The sequence below is a fragment of the Mesocricetus auratus genome, unplaced genomic scaffold, assembly GCF_017639785.1.
Source record: "Mesocricetus auratus isolate SY011 unplaced genomic scaffold, BCM_Maur_2.0 Super-Scaffold_100006, whole genome shotgun sequence".
Lineage (NCBI taxonomy): Eukaryota > Metazoa > Chordata > Mammalia > Rodentia > Cricetidae > Mesocricetus > Mesocricetus auratus.
This window is the reverse complement of record NW_024429190.1, coordinates 8,848,112-8,872,594: the sequence shown is the minus strand read 5'-3', so window position 1 is coordinate 8,872,594 and position 24,483 is coordinate 8,848,112. Positions and strand designations below refer to the sequence as shown.

At 50.0% G+C, this 24,483-nt stretch overlaps 2 protein-coding genes across 2 annotated transcripts in view; one reads left to right on the top strand and one right to left on the bottom strand.

Annotated features, from left to right (window-relative positions):
* Adcy1 (adenylate cyclase 1) overlaps window positions 1-16,889 on the top strand; it is a 116,536-nt gene extending 99,647 nt beyond the window's left edge. Inside the window, exons 19-20 of the mRNA XM_013122702.3 lie at window positions 2,681-2,805; window positions 7,890-16,889. Coding sequence (XP_012978156.2) covers window positions 2,681-2,805; window positions 7,890-8,192 — 428 coding nt within the window. The 3' untranslated portion in view covers window positions 8,193-16,889. The remainder of the gene's footprint in view (window positions 1-2,680; window positions 2,806-7,889) is intronic.
* A 1,952-nt stretch (window positions 16,890-18,841) lies between these two features.
* Window positions 18,842-22,763, bottom strand: LOC121140750 (coiled-coil domain-containing protein 201-like). Its single transcript, XM_040746683.1, has 4 exons — window positions 22,628-22,763; window positions 21,867-22,286; window positions 20,376-20,570; window positions 18,842-19,160 (listed from the first exon to the last, which is right to left on the bottom strand). The coding sequence occupies exons 1-3, from the start codon at window positions 22,643-22,645 to the stop codon at window positions 20,409-20,411; spliced, it is 600 nt and encodes a 199-aa protein (XP_040602617.1). The 5' UTR covers window positions 22,646-22,763; the 3' UTR covers window positions 18,842-19,160; window positions 20,376-20,408.
* Window positions 22,764-24,483: the final 1,720 nt, after the last annotated feature.

Here is a 24,483-nt window from a genome sequence, read left to right as displayed (position 1 = left end):
TTCCTTACCACATGGAGGGTATCTGGAGGTTGCTTCCTAGTGATTAGGGCAAGCTCTGGGGCTCAGCACGAGTGGCTGAGTCAGTGGCCTATGCCTTGCTGGATCTTTTCTGCAGTCTGTCATGGCCGCCAAAACAGGGGGCTGGGTGAAGGTCTGGACGGTCCCTTCACTCTGCATCCTTGGTCACTTGGGGCCAGTCTTTTCCATCACCACCCTGATTGCTAGCTAAGCCATGCTGGTCCCTTTGAAAAGAAGTTTTGGAAGGAGGCCAGCAGCAGGGTCCAGGCAGCTCCTTCCTTGGCTGTGACTTGAGAGGAGAAGCTGCTTGATGCCCAGGACCCTTTTTCGTGTTTACAAAACCCTATTATAAAATAAGCTTTTGGGGTTGGAGATATGACTCAGCGGTTAAGAGCACTGGCTGCTCTTCCGGAGGTCCTGAGTTCACTTCCCGAACCCACATGGCAATTCACAACCATCATAATGAGATCTGATGCCCTCTTCTGGCATAAAGTCATACATACAAACAGAGCACTCATATACATAACATAAATAAATCTTTTTAAAAAGAAAGAAATTTAACTTTCACCTGAGGTGTAGACTGTCCCAGAAATTCTTACTCATCTAGGGTCTAGTTGAGTTAGAGCTGGGTAATTTCCCTTCTTCCCTCTCTATCTCTTCCTACCCTATGCCTCCCATCTTCCTGTCTTATTTGGAATACAGATAACTGGAGGTCTGTGGCCACCTTGCAATGCAAGTGTTCAGTAGCCTTAAAATGGCCCTTGTTTGTGCTTGGGTGCAAGGGTGACTGGAGGTGAATGGCATCACAGCAGGTGGTGTGTCAGTGTCCTTAGAAGCAAGCTGTTTCAACATGGTGTTCCCTGAGGACAGACAAAGCAGCCCTGACCTCTTTCCTTGTGACCAGTGTCCTCCTGGGCTGCAGGCTCTGATCGGTGCTAATGTGATAAGGTGTAGACTGGGTATGTTGGAAATCCCTCTTCCCCTGCACCTGGCCCCTATGTTGGTCCCGCAGTGAGATTGCATGATAGTCCTTATGGCTCCACTTCCCAGCTGACCAGCCCCTGCCCAGGTTCCCCTGCCTGGATACAGGTGCAGGGGTTCACAAAGGTAGCTCCTAGAATCCTATCAGCCATTTGAGAAGCGGCCCTCAAGTGTCCCCCTGGGCCACCCATGAGCCTCCAGAATAGTTTCTAAAGCCTGTGACTTCAGAGGAAGTTCAGAAACATTGCTTCCCATGCCCAGATGCATCAACGGGCAGGAAGTGGCATCTTGTAGACCAGGCAGCCCCATTTGCAGGGGTAGCTACCTGTAGGTTGTCATGAGAGTGCCGAAGACATCCCATTAAGGCCAGGCTAGGACAGGATGGCACAGGGCATTTACAGGGAAAGAAACCCACCCAGAGAAGGTGAGCACTTTGCCCAAGTTCTCACAAATGGTAACTCAGACTTGAGTGTACCTGGACCAGGGGGGAATGCTGTGGAGCTTTGCAGGTCCTTGAGGAGAGGGGGTTCATGCCCTCCTCCCTGGAAATCTGAATTTGTACTTGGTGCTAGGACCCCTACTCTGAGCAGTATCCTAGGAAGCTACTGCTACTTTGGGGGGCGGAGGAGGTATACCTGGAGGTAAGGTACACTGTGGTCACAAAGGCTATAGAGACGGATTTCTTGGTAGCTCCAGAGCATGGTTCTACAAAGAGACAAAGTGACAGTGATGCAGAAAGATGCCCTTCTAGTGGAAATCGACCCCACACACTCAGGGAAAATAAGGAGAAAGCCCTTTAATGATTACACGTGTCCAACTCTGGCTAATGCCCATCGAGGAGCCAGTGATGACTGGACGCTTTCTTCCTAACTTACATAGCCGTTAGGCTTATGCAGTCTGTATGTGCTGTCATCCCTCAATCTCTTCCAGATCCCAGGTTACACTGAACAATTGAAACAGGAGATAGCAAGTCTGGTCACTTGGGCAGATCGGAGATTTACACAGCAAAGAGACTGCTGGAATTCTTTCTTCTAGTCTTTCAAATAGTCACCCTGGTTTACCTTGTCCACTTGGGGCAGAATAGGCTTTTCCTGATAAGAGCACAGAGGATTTAGTGGCAGACCAGGGCTCAATGGTGGCCGTGAGTCCAGGTTCTGCATCCTTGAGCTGCCCTCAGAAGCTTGCTCTATGATATGGGATGAGCCTAATTGGCTTTGTCTCCTTTTGTTACGGGGATGGAGCCTAATTAGAGGTCAGCCTTGGTGAACGTGAGCAACCCTAAGCATCTACTGGGGCACAAACATTTCCTTCCTAAGTTTCTAACAAGCCGGTTTGCACACTACTCATCCTCTAAGCAAGTTTGTCAGTAGAGCCTCTGTAGAGTAATTTGACCTCTCTAGGTTTCTCCTGCATCAGCAGCACCTGGGGCTTTTCCCTGGGGTTAGGAGCTGCTCTGCAGGCCAGTGCTGCTGCAGGTGTGGTCGCATGCTGAGTGGGCTGCCTGTCGGCCCCCCTGGGGAGGCCTGGACCGGTTTGGATTGCTGCCACCTGTGTTAGGCTCTGTGTGGCTCTCAAATGGAGACTGAAGGGGATGCCTTTCCACTAGGTGCAGTGTCGGAACACAGGCTTCCCAATCACGTTTTCCCAGCTGCCCACAGGTCATTCTGTGGCTGTTTTCCAGGCATCAACGTGGGCCCTGTGGTGGCTGGAGTGATCGGAGCTCGCAGGCCCCAGTATGACATCTGGGGAAACACAGTCAATGTGGCCAGTCGAATGGACAGCACTGGGGTCCAGGGCAGAATCCAGGTAAATCACCCAGAAATCCCAAAGACACAGGCGCCCATTCAGTTGGGGAGGAAATTAAAGCAGGATCCTTGGGTCTGGGCCGATAAGTGGCAGGGCAGATGAGCCGAGTGTCCCGGTGTCTGCTGGAGACCCGGACAGCGCTGTTAACTCTGGCAGATGGCTTTAGCTGTCTGGTTTTTCCATGCATCCTTGGGGCCACTCCTGAGTGGGCAGATGTAAACCTGAGGATCACAGTGAATCAGGCATCACTAAGTAGCCTGACAGCCTGGCTTCTCATTGCCCTCCCTTGTTCCCAAACCATGGTCACAGCTGGGCTTGGTGGCTCACACCTTTAATCCCAGCACTTGGGAGGCAGAGGCAGGTGGATCTCTGTGTGTTTGGGGCCAGCCTGGTCTACAGAGGGTGTTTCTGGACAGCAAGAGCTATATAATGAGATGCTGTCTGTCTTAAAAGCAAACAAACAAACAATAAACCATGGTTGCCATTCAGCTGTCATAGCAGCATGGGGGGGGATGTTTCTCATGTGTTTGAAGAGCAGGATGGTGGACACACCCACTGCTTCTCATGTGTCTGAAGAGCAGGATGGTGGACACACCCACTGCTTCTGAGGAGCTTCACTCAGACAGGATGAGACTCAGTGGCGAGGATGTCTTCTAGGAACCACTGAACAGTGGGCTTCTGGTCCTCATCAGTGCTGGGGAATAGTCCAGCTTTAGCATTTCCCCCCAGAATAACACAAGACCTGCCCTTTAGATGTAGCCCTGTGGGTTGCACGGGACCTATAAAGGCTGCACTGGCCTTCTGCCACTCACTAGAGAACTGCAGCCTCCCAGGGCTTTGGAGGGACATCCTTATTATTCTGGTGCATTTTCTCTGCTTTCAGGACAGTAGGAAGGGGGCAGTGAACACCGGACACATGAGAGGTAGTGCAGGTCCCCTGCTGTGGTTAGGCCGCTGTTACCGTGGGCTTTTCTGACTCTATAGTTGTTATGGAGTTGTGTCTACTGGGCATTGATCCCTCCACTCACCAGGAAGTCTCCATCATCCCACAGCACTGAGAGGTGTAAGCATGGCTCCCAGTTTCCAGTCCCAGCGCCAAGTTCCAGTGTCCCTTAGCAGCTCTCTGTTTTTGCACTGACGGGATTTCATGTTTTCAGATTTCTTTTCTTATGGCAAAATGCATACAAAGCGCACCGTCTTCACCACTGACTGCGTAGCTTTGTGTGCCAAGCATCCTCATAGTGGTGCAGCTATCACTGCTGTCCTATCTGCGACAAGTTGTCTGTCGTCACCCTGGAGAGCAGGCGTACACTCCCCTCCCGCCTTCCCTGGACCAGTCATTCCCAAGGGAGGCTTTCCCCCTTTTGCCGCTGTAGTAAAATGTCCTGGCAAAAGCAGCTCAGTGGAGGAAGGATTTGTTTCTGTTCAACGGTCGTTCTTGGTACAGCCCATCGCGACCGAAGTCAAGCCAGCAGGAGCTCGATAGCATTATGTGCTGCAGTTGAAGGAACAATGATGTCTCTGTTCTAGTGCTAGGCTCGACTTCTCCATCTACACGGCCCAGGCTCCACCCGCAATTAAGATGGGTCTTGCCGTGTCCGCTGACATCATCCAAACAATCCCCCACAAGGCAATTCCCAGAGACCCTCCACCCAAGGGATTCTGGACTCTGTCCAGTTGACAACACTACCTATATCCTTTGTCAGCTTGAGGCTCACACACAAATCCCTTTTAAGCCACAACCTTCTGCTCTTTAGTCCCATAGGCTCAAGACCATCTTAAAGTTATTCCAGGCAAAATAAAAATCCTACCTAGCCATTAGTAGCAGCATCACTGTACAGCCCAGATATAAAATTGAAACAGTTTTTACATTCTTCCAGCATACAAAGTAAAATGAGTTTACACAACACAGAGTAAACATGCCTCTTCTAAAATGGAAGAACCAGGGCATAGCAAGAAATGGTTGTACCAAGCAAATCTGAAATCCAGCAGGGCAAGCACTAAATCCTGTATTGAGAATTTAGGGCTCATAATGTAATCAGCTGGACCCCTAAATACTTGGGTAGGACTCCCCCTCTAGCTTCACAGGGTTAGGCAAAGCCCTCCTTGCCCTCAGCCCTCCTTGCTGGATGTCCCATCCTGGCTTCTCTAATGTCTAGTATGTAATAAGTGGGTCCTCATTGCAATTGAGGTGTACCTTAACAGCTCCTCGGGGTTCACAGTGGCTTCTTGGGACCTCTAAGCAGGGACCCCCCCCCGCCTCATACCGACTGACTTTGGCTGTCCTCCTAACCCTGCCAGTCTTGGGTTCGCTATGCCTTCAAAGCCACACACAATGACACTGCCAAGCCCTCTTTGCCACTCTCTCAAGATGCAGCCCAGACTCCTTGGACCACAGCTACATGTTTTCTCCTGACCGTAAAGAAGCATTCTTTTAGGCAGTTGTGTTCAAGGAACCGAGAATGCTATTAGCTTCTGTTCCCTTTAAGTAAGTTGGGGTTTTTACAAGACAATGGGTTGGGTTTTGCCTTCAGACCACCCCTCTCATTCCAGTGCCTTGTTCACTGTTTCTCTTCAGTCCTTGAAATTGCTTCATGGGACATAAAGGTGAGGGGAAGGGTTCACTACTCTTTAATAACCACGCTGCTTTCTCAACACCAGGCCGATTGCCTTCATCTCCTTAAATTTCCCCTGCCCAAGGAATCGGTCCATTATCTTTACATTCTTTTCACTCAAGTTCCCAGGACACAGCAGAATGCAGGCAGATTGTTGGCCAAAATACCACCCAGATGGCTGTTAGCCCCACTGCCTGATACCCCCTGAAACCCCATGAACTGGGCCTCCATGGTCCACATTTCTCTCAGCATTCATGTTTTCCAAGTTCCAATGAAATGGCCCATTAAGCTCTGCTTCCAACAGAAGCAGGAACAGAAAATGACTTTTCTAGCCCAGAGTTTCAAACTCTCCCGCACTCCAGCTGTGTGTAAGATTCCAACAGCTAAAGACCCACAAGGTCAGGTTATCACAGCAGCAGCCTACTTTTTAATGCAGACTTCTGTCTTAGTTTCTTTTCCTGTTGCTGTGGTAAAATATCCGGATAAAAGCAATTTATTAGTCAGGGTTCTCTAGAGGAACAGAACTAATAGTATGAATATATATATATTTGGGTTTTATTAAATTTTTTAAATACTGCATGGGTCTTGGTAGTCCAATAATGTCTGCCTTCACTCTGGAGAAGCTTAGAGCCTGGTAGCTGCTCAGTCCACGAGGCTGGATTTCTCAGTAGTCCCAGTCTGCTGCTGATGATCTGGAAGGTTCCTGGAGAGCTACTACCCTTCATTCCACATTGGAAGGTCAAAGAAGCTGCATCCTAATGTCAGCAAAGATTAGCAGCAGCAGCAGCAATGGGGCAGATGGACTCACAGCAAGATGCAGTCAGGGTACTTTTGGTGACGTGGGCAACACAAAAGTAATCAGCAAAAGCAAAGCTCTTCCCCTCGGACCATCTTCTGTCTGTCTGCCATGGGACAATGCCACCCACATTGACGGCGGGTCTTCCCACCTCATAACTTGGTCAAGGAAACGAAATCCTTGCTTGGTCCCAGTTGACCACAATACCAACCATTGCGGAGCCCGCCCTGTATCCGGCCGGGCTGTTGCTTGAGGCCAGCATTGCATCTGTTACTAGAATCCGCTCTGAGCTGGACTGAGGCCCAGATGCTCTGCCCCAGGCATGGCTTCCCACATGGCCTTCTCCGCAGATCTCCCCGCTACACCCAGGGCCTCTGTCTTCCTTCCATTTTCTAGACATCCTCAGAAGTAAGGTCAGGGTTGCAAAGAAAGAGACCACCACTCCAACTGAAGTGTCTGGACAAGGCAGCTTTACTCCTGATCAAAAGAATGCACTATGCACTCAGAAGAGCAAACACACAGAGACAGGAAGTGCATTTGGGTTTTAGTCTTCTCAGGTAGTGATGGTGGCTTTTCCCCGTTTGCAGTCTGATTGGAGGGCGTTGGTGGCGCACGCCTTTAATCCCAGCACTTGGGAGGCAGAGGCAGGTAGATCTCTGTGAGTTCGAGGCCAGCCTGGTCTACAAGAGCGAGTTCCAGGACAGCCTCCAAAACAATACAGAGAAACCCTGTCTCGAAAAATCAAAAAAAAAAAAAAAAAAAAAAGAAAAATTGGTTCATGGGACATAAAGGTAGAGGAGAGAGTGTTCACTACTCTAGGCCATCAAATTCCTGGATACAGCAAGTCAGTCTTTGTGTAGACAGATGTTTTATAGGATTTAAAGATTAAAACATTTGAATAAAACTCTGACAACAAGGAGGAGACAAAAAACTGAATTCTTTGTCCTAAACACATGTTTTCTAGTATTTGATAGAAAAGGCTCATATTTGATATCTCTTATACTAGTGCTCAATTTGGTGGGGATGAGTGTGGAAAGGTAGTTTGAGACAGTTTCATTGTTTGAATATAAAATAGGAGGCGAGGTAAAGCCAGGAGACAAGGAGGTAGAGAGGCCTCCACTGCTGGCTTAGGGCAATGCCAGGGATCAGGTACATTTCATCCTGTATCTTTTCTCTGGCTTAGGAAGCAGGGATTCTTGGAGCCAGGACACTGGTCTGAAGCCCGATAAAAAGAGGAACTAAAAGATGACTATTTTCTCCCAGATATCTTTGCCCTCTGTGTGCTTATGACCCCTACTAAAAGCCCCACTTGGTAGCTGTACCCCAACCCCAAAAACTAAGGCGTGGGGTAAAAGTCTAGATTCTGTTTTGCTGAGTTATGTGGAGCCCCTAGCCAGACAGCCTGCCTCTGCCCCTCCATCCTTAGCACTGGGCCTACTCCCACATAGCCCCTGGCTGGCAGCTAAGTGACCACAGTGGCTCACCCAAGCCCTGCTGGGTCCCCAGCCTCCGCTGCCCCCACTCACCCAGATACAGAGTAGCTTTGTCCAAGTATTTCCATAGCTGGGCAGCTGGGATGGGGAGTGGGCTCGAGGGTCGAGGATACCTGTGGAGCCCCTGCCCTCCAGGGGAACCCCTCGTTGTGCATGACTAAGACTTCTTTCCACCGGCAGGTGACGGAGGAGGTGCATCGGTTGCTGAAGAGGTGCTCATACCAGTTTGTGTGCAGAGGCAAAGTCAGCGTCAAGGGCAAGGGAGAGATGCTAACATACTTTCTAGAAGGCAGGACTGATGGAAACAGTTCCCATGGCAGGTCCTTTCGCCTGGAGCGGAGAATGTGTCCTTATGGGAGAGGTGGAGGCCAGGCCCGACGGTTCCCACTATGTCCTGCAGCTGGACCCCCGATCAGACCCGGGCTCCCCCCAGCCCCCACTAGCCAGTGCCTGCCATCCACAGCAGCAGGGAAGGAGGCCTAGTGGACCCCATGGGCCACTGGAGATGCATGCAAAGACGAGCGCTCCTGGGTGACACAGGCCACCACAGCTCCGGGCCAAGATCAGCCAGAGGAGCAGTTGCCAAGTGGCTGGGCTGGAAAAGAAGCATCGTCTAGGCGTGGCCTGAGGCCAATGGGAGATGTGCCCAAGCCACCCACTTGGGGCATGCGGAGCCCTGTCTCTTCCTAGTGACCCGGTCATACCTGACTAACGTTGGCATTGGACCTTGGGAATATCTTCCACGGTCATAGCAAAGGCTATGGAGGTTCAGATGGCAGAGGAGCCCACCATGAGTGAGCCCCAAGTCAACCTGGCTTATGGGTGACTCCAGCCCTGGTAGGCCCTGGCTTATGGGTGACTCCAGCCCTGGTAGGCCCTGGCTTATGGGTGACTCCAGCCCGGGGTAGCAGCTTCACGTGCCAGACTGGGAAGTTGGCCCCGCTGGGCAGGGCCACGACAGTTGAGCTGTTCATACCATGGGCACAGCTTAGAGCTGGTCAGGTCTTGGACAGGACAGTACAGAAAGAATTGAAAGGCCACCTCTTGCTGCATGAAGAGTGGCGTTGCTAACTTTCCCCAAGAACAGGCTTCTGCTAACAGCCAGAGGCGGGTCTTCTGGGACCCTCGGGTGGCCCTACAACTCCACTTGTAGCCTTTTGACCTGTGCATTCTCTTCCAACGCCACCTGCCTGTTGGTTTCTGACTCCCGTGACAGTGGGCCCTCCTCTTCCTGTGCCCTCTGAGAAGAGGTGTGTGCTGACTTGCCTTCTCGGTGGTGTCTGGGACACTGTAACGAGAATCGAGCCTTCCTTTATGCTAAGAGTGATTACCTTCTACACCCATGAGCACTTTCCTTGCTGGAAGACATCTTTCTCTTGAGTAGCCTTTCCTCCGCGTGGGGGTTTCAGATTGGCAGTGTGTGTTCCTGAGTCTTAGGTATGGTGTCCCTGCTCCAGAGTGAAGGCAAAGAGTGATCGTGTTGACGTCAGGGGGTCTCCCACCTGCGTTTCCCCTTGACTGCCGCTGAGATGAAACCCACACGTGTGGGGACAGCATCTGGAAGAGCTACTAGGAAGCAGCAGGCTGGAAATAGCGGCTTCTGGAGATACTCAGCACTCACAGGAAGGAGGCAGGCAGCTTGCACCAGGGCAGGTGTGCATAAGCCCGCCTGCTCATGACTGAGTCCCATCTTCTCACTTCTCCCCAAGGGCGTTCCCCCCTCCTGAGGTCCTGTCTTAGACTAGGGCAGAGCAAAGCCCAGCCTTCCCTGGCAGGGCACATATGTGGGGTCCCTAGTCTCCAGCTCAACTCTGGTTCAAGTGTGGGGCCACGCCAGGGCCTGGGTAGTTTTACAGTTCGGCCAGCACCTGTCCTGGGAGAGTCAGCCGAGTCTAGACTCAGGTCGCATGTTGGTAGGAAGGAAGCATCAAGTGAGGGAGAGCTGGAGGCCGCATGCAGAGTCTCCAAGTACCTGAGACTGTAGACTGCATCCCAGGCGCCCTAGGGTGGCGGAAGGGCAGCTGTGAAGACTGCATGTTCTGTGTGGGCTGGCGCCTGAGGCTCATGGTAACGTGCAGCCTCTGACCTGTACACCCTGCTCTGCTGCCTTCCTGAGGCCTTCAGGCAGCGTGGTATGGCCCCCTGCTGTCTTTCTGTTACCCTACTCTGGCTTGAGCCCAGAGCCAGGGCCAGACTGACCTCAGCATTCCACTGCAGCCTTCGGGGCTGGAGAGAGGTAGCTTCACCCTATTCAGGGGTCTTCTTCCTGTGGCTTGGTATTTTGGTAGCAGTGCTGGGCAATGCCGATTCCGGTAGATCTGAGGGCAGGGAGAGCTTTCGGGTTTCTCCCATGGTCCAGAATTCCATCAGAGATTGCACTTATAGGAAAGCTTCAGGCTGTTGGGGGAGGGGAGCCTCCAAGGACAGGCAAAATCATGAGCCAGAACCAGGCTAGGACATGCAGATTCTCACTCTTTGTGGCTCCTGCCTCCTGCCTATTCCCATGTTTTCCCATCCTTGGGGCAAATGGCTTTTCCTCATGGACCTTTTTCACTAGGATGTCCTCACCTGTCTGTCTGTCTGTCTTAACCAGATTTGAAGCAGTCAGCTCAGACAGGAGCACTCAGAACAAGTGAGTATATTGTGGCCCTGGCTCTGTAGTGCTGTCCCTGGCCTTCTAGGTCATTAAGGATGGCAGAAAACCTCTAGTACAGCCTGGGTTTCCTCAGAGTGGCTTCTGGGCCTCCAGAGCTACTGCCTCCCTGAGTTATCCAGGTTAGGGACACAGGAGGGGTTCTCAAAGATGTCCACAGGATAGCCTTGGACCCTGTGTGTGTTGTGTGTGTGTGTGTGTGTGTGTGTGTGTGTGTGTGTGTGTGTGTCCTTTTCTGTCAGCTAAGGAGCTTCACAAGGGGACTTAGGGTAGCCATTGAAGGGTGAGAAAGGATCCTAGACTGTGCCGGTGGGGTTGGTGCCGACACATGGACTCTCAGGAGTCCACAGAAGGGTGGCTGGGTGTGAAGTCACCCACTGAAGAGACCTACGAGGACAGCACAGCTCCAGCCAACAAAGAAGCAAGCCAGGATGCCACTCCCACAACCACGGGAACTGAAATTGGCCCTAGCCTGAGTAAGCAGCAGGCAGTCCACCAGAACCATCAGGGAGGAGCCCAGCGACACCTGGATCAGACTCTGAGCCGAGAACCATCAGGGAGGAGCCCAGTGACACCTGGATCAGACTCTGAGCAGAGCCAGATGAGGCCTGTAGCCCTGCACTCGCCCGGAGTGTGCAAAATGGAGAGCACACGGGCAGGGCCACCCACCGTGTGGTCAGCAACCAGACGGAATCGCGCTGCCTTCTCTGGGTGCAGAACTGTTCTGAAGCAGACCACAGAGGAGCCGTGGCTGGGTCTCTTCTTCAGGGGCGACATCTCCATCATCAGCAATTCCAAACCTGCCTACTTCTTGTGAGGTCAGGAACCACACGTGCAGCCATAATGTTCCACCGGGTTTGGTGATAAACGACTTTCTTTTTATTTGTGATAAAAATGTATTATATTGCCTTATTTATTTTTAATCTTGTACAATATTCATGTACAAATGTTAGAGCCATTTGGGTAGGATTCTCTCCAAATTATTTATTTTAAGATGCTCTGTAAATAGTGCACCAGTTACAGGTGCTTCCTGTTCACTTGTACCAAAAATGAGGCAAAGCCTGGCACCCATGTCAGCCCCTGCTTGTGATGCTGTGGCCCTTGGGAAATGACCCCTTTGTGTTCCCTTCTCAACCCTAGCATGCCTCCCGTGCCTGACGTTGTAGAACACAGCCCCAGAATGCTTCCACGGGCTGTGCCAACCTGGGATGGGCCACTCCTAGAGCGTCTATACCTGCAGGTGTATGGGTATATGTCCCCACACACCCAGCAACCCAATTGTTTCTCAGACTCCAAAGCCACCAGGGCTTCCGGAACCCTTCTGTCATAGAAGCAATAACCATAACTCTATGCTGTAGAGACAAGTCTGGGCTGAGCGGGTCGATACTTCGGAAACTACCCACACATGTGAGTTGGCTACAAAGGACTGACATTCCAGGTCCCCGCCTCTCCCAGAAGGTTCAGCTCTAGCTTCTTGGTTCCTAGAGCCAGGATTGATACCCCCAGATAGCTAAGCAGACTGAGCCAGCCACCAGTCCTGGGCCCCACGCTATTGCTCACCAAGGAATAAAGCTTAGGGCAGCCATGCAATCCTGTATCCGTGCTATCCTTGAATAATGATGCTTTATGTGACCAAGGATAGTAATGGCTTGCTTCAGTGATGCGAGCATCGGGTAGTAATGGTTTGTTTCAGTGGCGTGAGCATCAAAAGGTAACATTTCAAGGCACTTGTGGAATGCCATTTAAAGAAAAAGACGCCATCTCTTTGTCAGTGCCATCCTGGTGGAGCAGAGCTCTGTGTTGGAGAGGGCAACCCCTGAGGGTATAACAGGAAAGAGCTACGAATGGAGCTGTGACTAACAGGATTCAGGCTGTGGGCTAGCTGCTAGATGTGGCTAGCATTCAGAGTGTCCACATTTATGTTGGTGCAATCCAAAGGGCTCTGTGACACCACGCGTCCTAAGAGCGACCTGCAGAGGCTGTGCTAATGACTTGCTTTAATGCCTGGGTAAGAGGGGAGCAGTTTGGATTGTGGAATCAAGGGAGGTGTCATTTGATTCCCCCAGCCATCACCACTCTTAACAAGGTAAGTTCTAGGACTCTTGGAGTCCCAGGGGTCTTGTTCACAGCCTGACAGAGCTTCAGCTTGTGTGTGTGGGGGGGCGTTACAGAGCAAGTGTGTACCCTTCACAGCGATCATAACTGGCAGGGAAAGAACATTCCTACATATATTGCTCATGCCCCGGCACCATGACAGGCTGCAGAAATCATGCTCACGTATTACTTTCTTAAATGACTGTCTATATGGAATCCCCAGAAACTAACTTGCTCATGCTCTTCAGTGGCTTCAGTTTTTACAGTGTCTCTCATATGCAAATGGGTGCATGTGCACACACATGCACATACAAACCAAACAAAACCAAACCCTTCTCCTTCAAGGCCTTTGCCTTGCCAAGCTATGATTGGCTTTGAGTGTTTCCATAGCTCCTCATTGGTTGGAGGTAGGTTGATGGTTAAAAGTGTGCGTGTGCGTGTGTGCGTGAGCGCATGCGTGTGGTTTTCATAGGGAATGCTGGAGTTGGTTTGCATTCCTGGCGCCATAGGCTGAGGGTTAGAGGAGTTGCATAGGGAGGGCTTAGATTCAGGGATCTGCTTGCTGATGCGATGGGACCCAGCATTCAACAGCAAAAATTGGAGCCTCCCTCAGCTGGCCTGGGGATGGGAAGCTAACCTCTGTTTTGGTCAGAAAGAGGCCTCCATCCAGGAACTAAGACACCTAGACAACTATCTTGCACACAAGTCATTCTGAGCTTTTGGGCACCAGAGAGGAAATGTGTTGGGATGTTCACAGCTGACAGGACGAATATGGTAGAAATAGAGGCTCTTTGGCCCTCAGCAACTCCACATGGGACCAGTGTGGACTCAGAGGCCTAGAGCCCGGGAGCCTTGCTAGGGGCTGGCAGAGGGTGTGAGGCCTGGTCGGAGGGTCTCCACCTGGAGGTAGAGAGGGGACAGGACTGGAAGGAGAATTCTGCAGAGTTTGATGGCCCCATCTAGATGATCTGGGGTAGTCTAGTCCTGCTGCTGGCTGCTGACAGCTGCACAGGGTTCTCGTCCTGCCCGGAGCCCATCTGCGATGCTCTGTGGACTGGAGGCAAGGAGGATTCAGTAGGCTCTAGCAACTGTTTCTTCCTGCAGGGTCAGGCACACAGTGAGCACAACCTCACACTGGGTCAGGCAAAATAGATAGGTGAGCACACCCTCAGAGGGCACTCTGGAATATGTCTGGTCTCCAGTTTTCCTTGTGTGTTCACTCCTAGTAAAGGCAGGTCCAATAATAGGGTGTGAGATTTGTCATTCTGGTCCATTTCATAAATACTTCAGATCCAACTTCAAGTGCTACACTCTGTCACTAAACAGATTATCTAATCAACAGGTCATTATGTAATGACTAAGACATTTGGATTTTTAAGTTTTCTTACTATTTTAATCCATTTTGTTCCACACATACCAAATCTATTCAGTAGCTTGAAAAACAACAATAAAGTATTACTCTCGGGGCCACACTTAGTTCAATGTGTGTTCCTGTGCACATGTGTAAACATGTGTGTGTGTCTTATACAACATAAAATTATTCTTCCTAGGATGAAGATGATTGACTTAAGGACCGACATTAACTTTGAGTCCAATCATCTTTGAGTCCAATCATCTTTGAGTACAATCATCCTTTGGGATCCTTAGCATCCCATGAGCCTGCCAATGCCCCTCTTTGGGGGAGTGGAGGATGGGCACATGTCCCTGAGCTAAGGCTCTTTTACAAAGGGACTGCTGTAATAGCAGCATTCAGGCCCAGATACACTGAGGCAATCTGTTGTTCCTATTTCTTTTGTCTTGTTGGTGTGAGGGTTTGAGTACGTGTGGAATACTCTGCAGAGATGCTGGGATGAGTGTCCATCAGAACTTTGAGGAACGACAAAGTGGTACCAACCTCAGGTACATGAGCTCTTCCCTCTCCCCCAAGTTACAGGAGCCGATAAGGAGGCCACGCCTTCTACCTAATGTGTCAGGTGTTGATTGCCTGTGCTGTATAATGGGAAGAACAAGACTCAGGAGACTCTCCTGGGTTGTGGTTCATAAGTGGCTGGAAAAAAATGTCTTAAAATTCAGAAAATTGAGCACAGTCATGCCACATCCCCCGTCCTGGCCAATGCTAAGTTGTTTAAAATCTAATGAATGTACTGAGTTTTCTTCAGCATGTTACTAGACCTGCTAAGTCCACAGTCAACCACAGGGAGGTCAGTCATTGTAACCCATCAGTTAGCATCTCTGGAGGGCCTTTGGTATGAGGGTAAATAGATCAAACGTTCGTTGCTAGCGTTCCCATCTAGCTTTGCAATTCCTGGGTGCCTTCTGTGGGTTCCTCATCCATGAGCAGCCTATGGAGGAAGTGGCAGGATAATACTCAACGCATGTTGTCCTGAGACTGAAACCCAGAGAGGGAGGGAGCACGCCTCACTCCCTCATCTATTCTATCCAAACCTGAGTTTTCTCTTCCAGTTAGGATTGCAAACTGCAGTCTCTAAGAACTGGGCTGCTGTTGATGCTATTGACTGTACAATAATGCTTACCTTGGTGCAGGGCACCTCGTGGAGGCTAGTCCCTTGTGGGCAGGGCTTGCTTACGCCTGCATTTGGAGTATGTGACCAAGTGCTGTTTGGTTGTATAGTCCTTGGCTTCTTGTTAACTTAAAGCCATCTGATCCCTTTCAGATCAGTCACATTCCTCTAAAGTTACAGACACCAAGCAAGAAATTAGACACCTGGCTTCAGCAAGCCCTGTTTTGTAGTGCCCTTGATAGTCTAGAACTTTCAGGACACCAACTGCCATTGTGTTTGGTGGGATCTTCCTAGAACACTCTTTCCTGAAAGGCCAGCTATCAGACAGGGACAGCGCTGAAGCATTCCCGTAGAGCCCAAACCACACACGCTTTGCTTCCCCTCCACACAGCCAGCCTGGCTCCAGTTACAGCCCTCACCTACAATGCTCTACAACCATTTCTATCATATGCTTCCAGCAGGCAGAGTGGTGAAGATGCCTTCCCAGGAATTAAAGGGAAGTCTAGGGAAGAGTTCCCCAGGATTGCATGGAAAGAAAGCAAGGAAGGGACTAAGATAGATGGCAAAAAGTAGTCAGCCCCTCAAGTACTGAGTCCCACATGCCTTCTAAGCATGACCTGCTGACACCAGGCAACATCCACTTCAAATACATGCTTTCCAAACATTTCCGGCCACTTACCGAGAATTAGCATTTCAATGGAATGGAGATGCTATCTGAGACTGATCAATTCCAGCAATCTCATAGGCTTAATAAACTTGTAGGACTGCCTGCAGGAAGAGTTGCAGGCACTCCATCTGCCTGTGGGTGGCGCCCCACCCCCCACGGCACCACAATGGGAAGTGGGCCTGATAGCAGCCAGAATTTGTGTCTCACCTCCCACCAGCAGCCTGCACTCGACCCCAGGCACCTGAAGCACAAGTCTCAGGGGACCACGCCCATCCTGGGGGGGGACCCCAAGGAAGCCCCCAGCATCTCTTGCATACACCACTGGCAGTGTGGGTACAACTGACCACCAGGAGCACACATGCCTGGGGAGGAGGGGCCTGCTCTGTTGCCTTCATCCCTGTTAAAACCCAGTATATGCAAGCCATTTGCACTATGGGATTGCATGCCATGAAGTTCCTAGTTGTGTGCACCGTAGTTTGGATTTGACATTATGTAGCATGCCCAAAAGAATGGGTGGGCTTGGGCTTGTCCTCAAGTCACCTCTACTGCTTGTTGGGAGCATGGTGCTCCCCTCTGCCAGCCGATCCCAGGTTTTGTGGAACCAGTGTGGCTCCAGCATCTCCCATCCACCGTCTCCCATCAGCCCATGCTCCCTTTCCCACCATCCTCTCACTTAAACTGATTGCTCACCAATTTGCACAAATGGGAATGTCATTATGACCATGTCCTAGCAGTAATTCCATCTTGATTTAAAGTATAAGCCCAAAGCCCACTTCTGGATTTCCTTGTTTAAAAAAAAAAAGACAAAAAAAAAGGCATGTAAGCACCTGTGTCCTGTGTTTATCAAGAAAGCTTTGAGTCCCTTAGTGGGATGGAGGGTGCATGAACAAGGGGGCATTTTCTCCCACACAATAAACTCACCAGATGTGTCCGTAGCTGGGAGAACGCAATGATTATATTCACAATAACTCAATATCACTGAGCAACCTCTCACAATAGATTTGTATAACCAATACGGGTCTATTTTTATGTCAACTCTGTAGAGCACCTTCCAGTCTTTTTCAAGATTGTTAAACTGAGACAAGTAATTAAATAATTTGTCCTATTTTTATTTAAAAAGTGAATGGACTGAGATGTTAATGTGAATGTACATTTCTTAACTGCAACTTTTCTACTGAGTGTTTGCACTATACTCTCCGGAGTCTTATTTAACAAAAATAAAAGAGAAAAATTGCTTGACTAAACTCTGGCCACTCTCATTGAAAGACAAATGTTTTGAAGCCGTTCCTTACTCTCTTCATGCACATTCATGGGGATGGGGATATTATTATTCAAAATGTTACATAAAGGCGTGTTCATTTTTACACCGCCAATCCTTCGCTCTTCCTGCCTGGATTTTAGTTATAGACTTCTGTGACTCTCAATTCAGATATTTCTGTGATAACATTTAAAGATTAACATGGGCTCTCCAGGCTTCTTGATGTCTGGGGTAGCCTGTCAGTAATATCACTTCTTGGGTCTTTCAGACATTCCTCTAGCTAAGGATTTTTTTTTTCCATTTTACTCTCTGTGAGGTCTGTGTCACCTTTGTATGCGCCAGGCTAGCACTCTGCCCTGTGTTGTATCCCTGCTCTCAAAAGATAAAAGACAAAAAGAAAAATCACCTGAGCACAGGTTAGGTTTCTTTCAAAAGTGAAAAATTAACCCGTCATGGGTCAGCAGAATGGTGAGGGATCACGTCCACAGTCACGCTGTCACTGAGGAATTTCTTTCAAGTTCTTTTCCTTTGTATGTTGTTTTAAAGTTCTCTAGGGCAAGAGGGAGGGAGGTGTGTGTGTGTGTGTGTGTGTGTGTGTGTACTCTGGTATCAAGGAGGAGTGCAAAAACAAAACTTAGCTTAAGGAACTGCCTCACATGACTGGGCTGGCGTGTCTGGAGCCTCAGGGAGACTGGGGAGGGACATAGTCTGCAGCTTGCATCTGAGTGCATGAGGCCACCCACCTAGCTGTGGCAGGTCACTGCTTTACTCTAAGCCCTTTTGTTTTGTTTTTTTAATAAATAACAGTCCCATGTAAAAAGTCCCTTCATAGCAACATCTCTATGGAGTCCAGACAGATGACTGGAGCATGGCCTAGTCAAAATGGCTCAGAATTAGTTATCACCATATATGATATACAGTTTTTCTCTGTTAAAGAGCTCAAACCCAAGGCAGGCATGTCACAGGACTAGAAATTAGTTCCCTGACCATAGTGTATGAGAAATGGGTGTGACAGTAAAAGATCAGACAGGGGCAAAACCCTCTCAGAGACTGAGGACATTGCAAGTTGGAACTGCCAGGAAGCAGAATAATGTTCTATATTTCTTGTAGGTTTCAGGACTGCTGTTTTGCAAAACACGGGTCTTGCATACTCAAATGATCCATGCTTGTCTCTAAGTAATCATTGTTGGCATCATCACCAAGGATCATTACTCATCAATTATCAGAGAATTGCTAATTTAGGCATCCTGCTATTTGAACAGCCTACCAGCTACACCTTCACAGGACTCAGCCTTGGAGTGGTGCCTCTGTCTCCTGGTCTCCATTTCTCACAAGCCAAGACCTCCTTACCACCCAGAAAGTGTCAGAACCCAAAGGGGACCTTGCATTGCCTGGATTGCCCATGAGTATCTTGCTTCAAACAGAGTGTGAACTAGCTACACTGACTGATTGGTGAAGTACCCTCCCAAATGGCATGTTTTAAATAACTTCCTAACATTTGTTTTGTTTGTATGTGAGAACATGAGCAGGTATTTTAGGTCAGAGGACAACGTGTAGAAGTCAGTTCTCTCCTACCGAATGGACTCCAGGGATCAAATTCAGGTTGTCAGCAGCAAGCACCCTTACCTCACTGAGCCATCTTGCCAGCCCCAAGAATGACATTTTAATCACTTCAGCTGAGTGTCTATGAGTAAAGAATACTCTAATTGCGCAAATAAACAGTAATCCAGAAAATACAATAAATAAATGTCGAGGAAAGTGTCTGTCACCCGGTCTTCTGAGGCCTGCAATTCTTTCTTTCAACAACACATTGCCCCAAACTGCTTCCCTGAACTCATTCTGTGTTTGAATTTCTCCCTCTTTAAAAAGCAAGGTTGATATAGAATTCTCTTGGCTACCCATTTGAATTGATTTGCATTCAAGTACAAACTTCAGAAATAGTTCTCATGGAAAGAGTTTATTTTTAATAATGAAGATTGGAAGGACTTTTCTCTGATGCATTCATCTCCATGCTACACAGTTCTAATCAGGTTTTAAAAATAGTATTCTGTCTTATTTGAAAAGTTAATAAAACTCTGACAATCTCAAGACTGCCTTTATAACCAGATAATTATACAAATGAAAATAGGGAATTACTTTAATAGGGAGTGGCTTGTAAAACATGCAGATGTTTAAATATAAAGTAAATGGTAACTTATAGAGAGCATCACGTGGAATTTGAAAAGTTCCTGTCACCGCTGCAGCTGCTGGCCTGCTCCTGAAAGCGGACAATGAAACCTGTTACCTGTGGCTCCAAACAGGTAGCCTTGGACCCCACATACTCCTAGACTCTATTCTTTTATCAGGGCTTCCTTCTTTTGACTTCGCTATCTATAGCGCTAACCTTTCACCTGCACACTGAGGACAGGACAGGCAGGGCGTGGAGAAAAGTGCACTGGAAACATAAACATACATCTGCTTTTAGCAAGAAAACAGCAAACACACCCAAGAATAAAACTGACCTCTGCATTTCAGTGGCCTCATGTTTGCACAAGGAGGCCAGCCTGGGAGTGCTAGAGGTCAGTCCTGTGTTAGCTAAGGCTCCATAGGTGAGCATCTAGTGTCTCCTCCCTTACATTACCTGGAGGTACAACCACCACCTAGGGCTGGGTTACTTAGCAGAGACAGAGCATGGGGAGAAAATGGGCAAGCTTAGCAGCTACCCAGGCTACCACAGGGGGTCTCTTCCCTTGCCCACCCCCACAGCACAGCCTTGAGCGGCACCTGCAGTTAATTGTGTAGGTATCTAGAAACCAGAGTTTTCTAACCATGCTGCCCTGGAGATGAGTGGGGGAAATCAATCCAATCCATTGCTGAGGCGACTAAAACACAAACCCGAAACTGTACTCTTTCCCAGTTTCTCCCACCCTTGGGGCACACACACCAACCCCCTTCTCTCCTTCTGTACCAGCCCTAACCCCACCCAGAAGACCTTGTTCTCTGTCTGTCTGTCCTCTCCACCATGCGCAAGCTCAGAGCTTCAGTCAAACCACAACTTGCTCTTGGCTAGTATTTCAGAACTCCATGGCTCATTTCCCTTCTGGTCCCCTCTCACTGAAGGCCTGAGTGAATTCAGCCCAGAGAACCAGGAGGTTCCCAGTACATGTGGCTTTCCCAGGGCAGAGGGAGCCGGGCCAGCACCTGCTGGGTCCATACACTTTGTATTGTACCTTTTAAGTTTTTGTCCGTTTTCAGATAAGGAAAACTAGGGTCAGAGGAGCAGAGCAATTGCTCCTGAGGTCAAAGCCAGGGAGCAGAGGGCACAGGGTTCAATCAAGCCCAGTGACCTCTTCAGGAACACGAAGAATCTCATTTTCTTTCAAACTGTCAACTCTGTCCCTTGATGCCTTGCCCCCAACCTCCCTACAGGCCTAGGCAATCCTTCCCCCCACCTTAAAGTGTGGGTAACAAGGTCTGCTCCCACGTTACACACCTGGGTCAACTGGAGTACCTGGTGTAGATCAAGTCATGCCAAGGCAGCAGGGTCCTGGGCATCTACACTGACTGTGCCCTGGGTTTGGTTGGGGAGCTCAGTGCTAAGGACCCCCTCTTGGATGGTAAGCTCATGATGGACGGCCTCCTCGATCTCCTGAAGCATCTGGGCCTCCCATTGCTGTAGGCGCTGCATCTGTGTAGAGAAAGACAGCAATCTGCAGAACTGCCGTTGCTATTGGTAACCAACGTACACAATGCAGGGGCGGGGGGAGGCTGGGAGTGCCCAGCCGGCCTGAACACTCGTCCAGGTCAGAGACACCAGTCAAACCCACAGGGTTCCCCCTCCCTGTCTTCATTGTGTTACCCTAAGTGTGGAGAATGGGTGGATCCCAGACCTAGGCTTTCACAGTCTCAGGAGAGGTCAGCCCCTGAAGCTTACCAGAGTAAGGGTCTAAAACCTGCAGAGGGTGAGGCAGAAGGCAGAGGTCCTGCCACGGAAGCGGCTGGCTGTACTGATCTCTGCTACCCTAGAGGTTAGCACTCTCAGGAAGGATTCAGGGGAGAAACGGGCAGGAAGAAAAATCCCCCTGAGCTTCCCTATGCAGGCTTCCAGCGGTCAGTTAATAGATGTGGGGGTTTGGAACTGGGGTCTGTGCACAGGAAGTGGAAGCAGGCAGACAGCATGAGTTTGTTGTCTGAGATGGTCTCGGTCGTGCCGCCTAGGCTGGCCTCTGCCTTCCAGCTGTCCCTGACACCTGCTCTGCTTTGGTCACTGCTCCTGCCAGGATGCTTCTGGTGCTCACCCAATCTTCAGGGCTCCGGTACAGAGTGGCCCTGGCATCAGGAGAGGCAGAAGCACCCCAGGGTCAGGCAGGGGTTAAGTGTGGCTTGTGCTCTTGCTCTGTGAGTCTGTGAGAGTGGGCCATCTCTGTCCCAGTGCTGTGGCGAGGGAAGGGCCTGGGGCAGCCCAGCCAGGCCCTGAGAACTCGGGACCCTCTCAGATGGTGACAGCATCCTGCTGTGTGTAGGCACAGGTCAACGTGCAGTAAAGAGCCTCGACGGCCCTCTAGAAGAACCTATGTGGTGAGGTGACAATGGGAAAATCCGGTCAGCGACTTCTCTACCGAACCCTCAGTACTGAAGACGCTTCTAATGCCTGGATGCCCGTGAGCTACAGACCTGGGACAAGGAACAGCCAGAGCCTGCACTGGACTGGGCTTGCAGAGCCCAGGGCTGGGAAGTCATGGTATCCACAGGCAACAGCATCCACAGCATCCCTTTCTGAGCAGAAAGCTGTCTCGAGAGGGCTAAGCATCGGGTGTCAGGGAAGCTGGAAGGCCTTGCGGCCTCATATGCAGATGTGGACACCTCATGCTTGGGGCCACCTGAGTGATGGAAGGTAAATGCCCCTCACCCCCACAACCACTGCTGGGAAGCGCAGAGGGACTTAGGGCTCCCTACAGACAGGGCTGGGAGGCAGGACACCTACTGCAGCTGCCCGCTTCTTTGGGTCTCGTCTCCTCTGCCAGGTGGTGTCTGAAATTCCAGGCATCCCTGTGTTCCTTGGCCAGGTCATTTCCTGCAGGGTCTCTATCTTCTGACGCTGTTTCTTATTCAATGAGGCTGACGTGCATGATTCTTCCTCTGCAGCTAAATGGTCTGAATGGGGCTCCACCTGCTCCCTGGAACTCTCTAAGTCCTCAACAGTTGAAAGTCTCTTTTTCCTGAAGGTCCCCAACAGCTGGGGATCCTGGGAGGAGTCTTCAGGTACCAAGGACCCGTAGTGCTGGAAGTTCCTTCCTGGGGCCCTTGGGCTCCAGCCCGTAGCCATCTCCTGAGAAGTGCTGTGCATGGCAGGATTCTTCCAGTCTGGCCTCCTTGTCGCTAGATAGGAGCTCAACTCAGGAACCTAGAGATAAAAACACAAATCTGGGTTGTAGACAAAGCCAGCCATCAGTAGGAACTCAGAGGGGCTTCTATTATGTAGAGGCCAGGATGTTCCTGAGTCTTCAGCATCAGGCTGGGAAGGCTGGTCTGGCCCTAGCTAGGAATAACTAGCAAGCAGAAGTCCAAGGCTGACTAAGCTGTGTGGTGTGGGGGCTCCAGGCCAGGCCATGGTGCCATGACCCATCTAACGGAGCACATCCAGGGTCTACAGCAGTTTCTCATAGGATAGTGACTCCTTTGGGCATAATAGGCAGGCAGCCTAAGATGAATCTGCAGGACTAAGGACACCCCTCTGTAGCCTACCTGTGTGTCGGACTCCATGCCGTTTTCCCTCTGAAATGGGTATCCTTGCTCAGTTACAGCACTGGGCTCTTGGAACCAGAGTGCTCAGACATAACGCGGGGCAACTGTTCCCGCCAAGGCCTGGACAGGTGCATGCAAGCACGTGGTTGGCGGTGCACAGCTGGGGGTGGGCTCATCAGCCTGAGCGTGTTCACCTGGCTGGTTTCTCCTGCACGTGCTGAGGATTACCTTAGAAGGCCCCAGTGTTCTCGCCACACAGAGGACTGTTAGGCCACCTAATCCAACAGAGAACAAAGATGCATCAGACAAGCTGGGAGTGCTGGACTCTCAAGCAGGTCTGTGGCAGAGGACTCCTCGCCCTCCCCTTCGTGGCTCTCAGATTTGAGTTGCTAGAGCCCAGAAGACTGGGCCAGCCAAATTCCTGATTAAGCTAATTAGCATGGGTCTTATAATCAGGTTCCTAAGGATTCCCAGATGATGACACCAGGTGGAGCCAGGATAGCAACCGAGTCAATCCCAGCCTGCACCAGCACTGAGCTCCCAAAGGGTTTATGACATCCTTGAGAGGGATTTTACACAGAAGAAGCGGGTCTTCAGAGCGGGCAAGCACGCTAGTAAATCTTGGCATGGGGGAGCCTGAAGTGCCTGTGAGAACGGAAGACAGACGGTAGTTTTAGTATGTTTCCCAGGCTCGCCTTGAACTCTTAAACTCAAGGGGTTGCCTTGCCCTCTGGTCTCCAGAGGTGCTAAGACTATAGGTGTGGACCACTGGGTCCCACCAACTGTTTTAAATTTACCTCCTGCCTCCCAGGTACCCTAGATATTACTACTTTGATTTAAGCTATCTTTTAATTTTAGGTTTTGTTTGTTTTTTGAAACGGGTCTCACTATGCAGCCTTGACTGGCCTGGAAACCCCTGATGTTGATATTAAAGACGTGTGACACCACATTGGGCTTGAATCTCTTTTTGAATATGTGACTATATTTCTAATTTTAAGTGGTAGCATGTTATACCTTCTATTCTATAGGCTTTCTCATTTGACAAATAAGGATCCTCTCGAAAGTGCACACATTTATCTGCATGTGTACACATACGAAAACACCGTGTGCTCATGCACATGCTCACACACATACTACTTCAGAGTACCCCTTTCTTTAGATGTATTCCAATTTTCTCCATCTGTGTCTTTTCTGGCTGTGCATGTCATCTTGCTGGGCACTTAAAAATAACATTCCATACAATTAAGAGGCAACTTAATCTGATTTCCCTGTGGCATGTTCAAGAGAGTAGGATTGCTGGTTCAAAATCAGGTACATATTTTGAAACTTACAGCACATTAATGGCAAACTTGCACCCCCAGAGGGCTATACCTCCAGAGCCCCACCAGCAAAGCAACACAGTGCTTGCCAGCAGCCTGCAGCGCTGACACCTGTGGAGAATTAGCCAGCTGTGCTTGCTGTGTCCAGGGCAAATGAGCCCCACCGAGTCTCCTATCTGCTCCCATCTTGCTCCCTGGCCTGTCTTGAGGGATCTTGGTCTCTCTGTCATAGATGCAGTCCCCAAAGTGAAACCTGGAGGGTGGGTGTGTACACTACAGTCTCAGCTCTGTCCCTGCCGGGTGCTGAGTCCATTCGATGTCCCATGGCTGTCTGCATTTATAGGGGTTTCAAGGCTGGAAAAGCCACCTTGTTTTCCTGAGAGAGGAGATATCAACAGAAACCCTCTACATCTTAGTGACAAAGCTCAGAGAAGCCGTGACTACCCCACAGACTTCGTAGAAAGGATGAAAAGCACATGCTAGCCTCAGACCTCTCCAGGGTGTTCACTTGGTGCTAAGTGCCCCAATCTGTCTCCA

Excerpts from the sequence above, each read along its gene's own strand:
- LOC121140750 (XM_040746683.1), bottom strand. Across the intron at positions 20,571-21,866 it reads CAAAGAAGCGGGCAGCTGCA|ATGCAGCGCCTACAGCAATG; the intron begins GTAGGTGTCCTG and ends TTCTCTACACAG.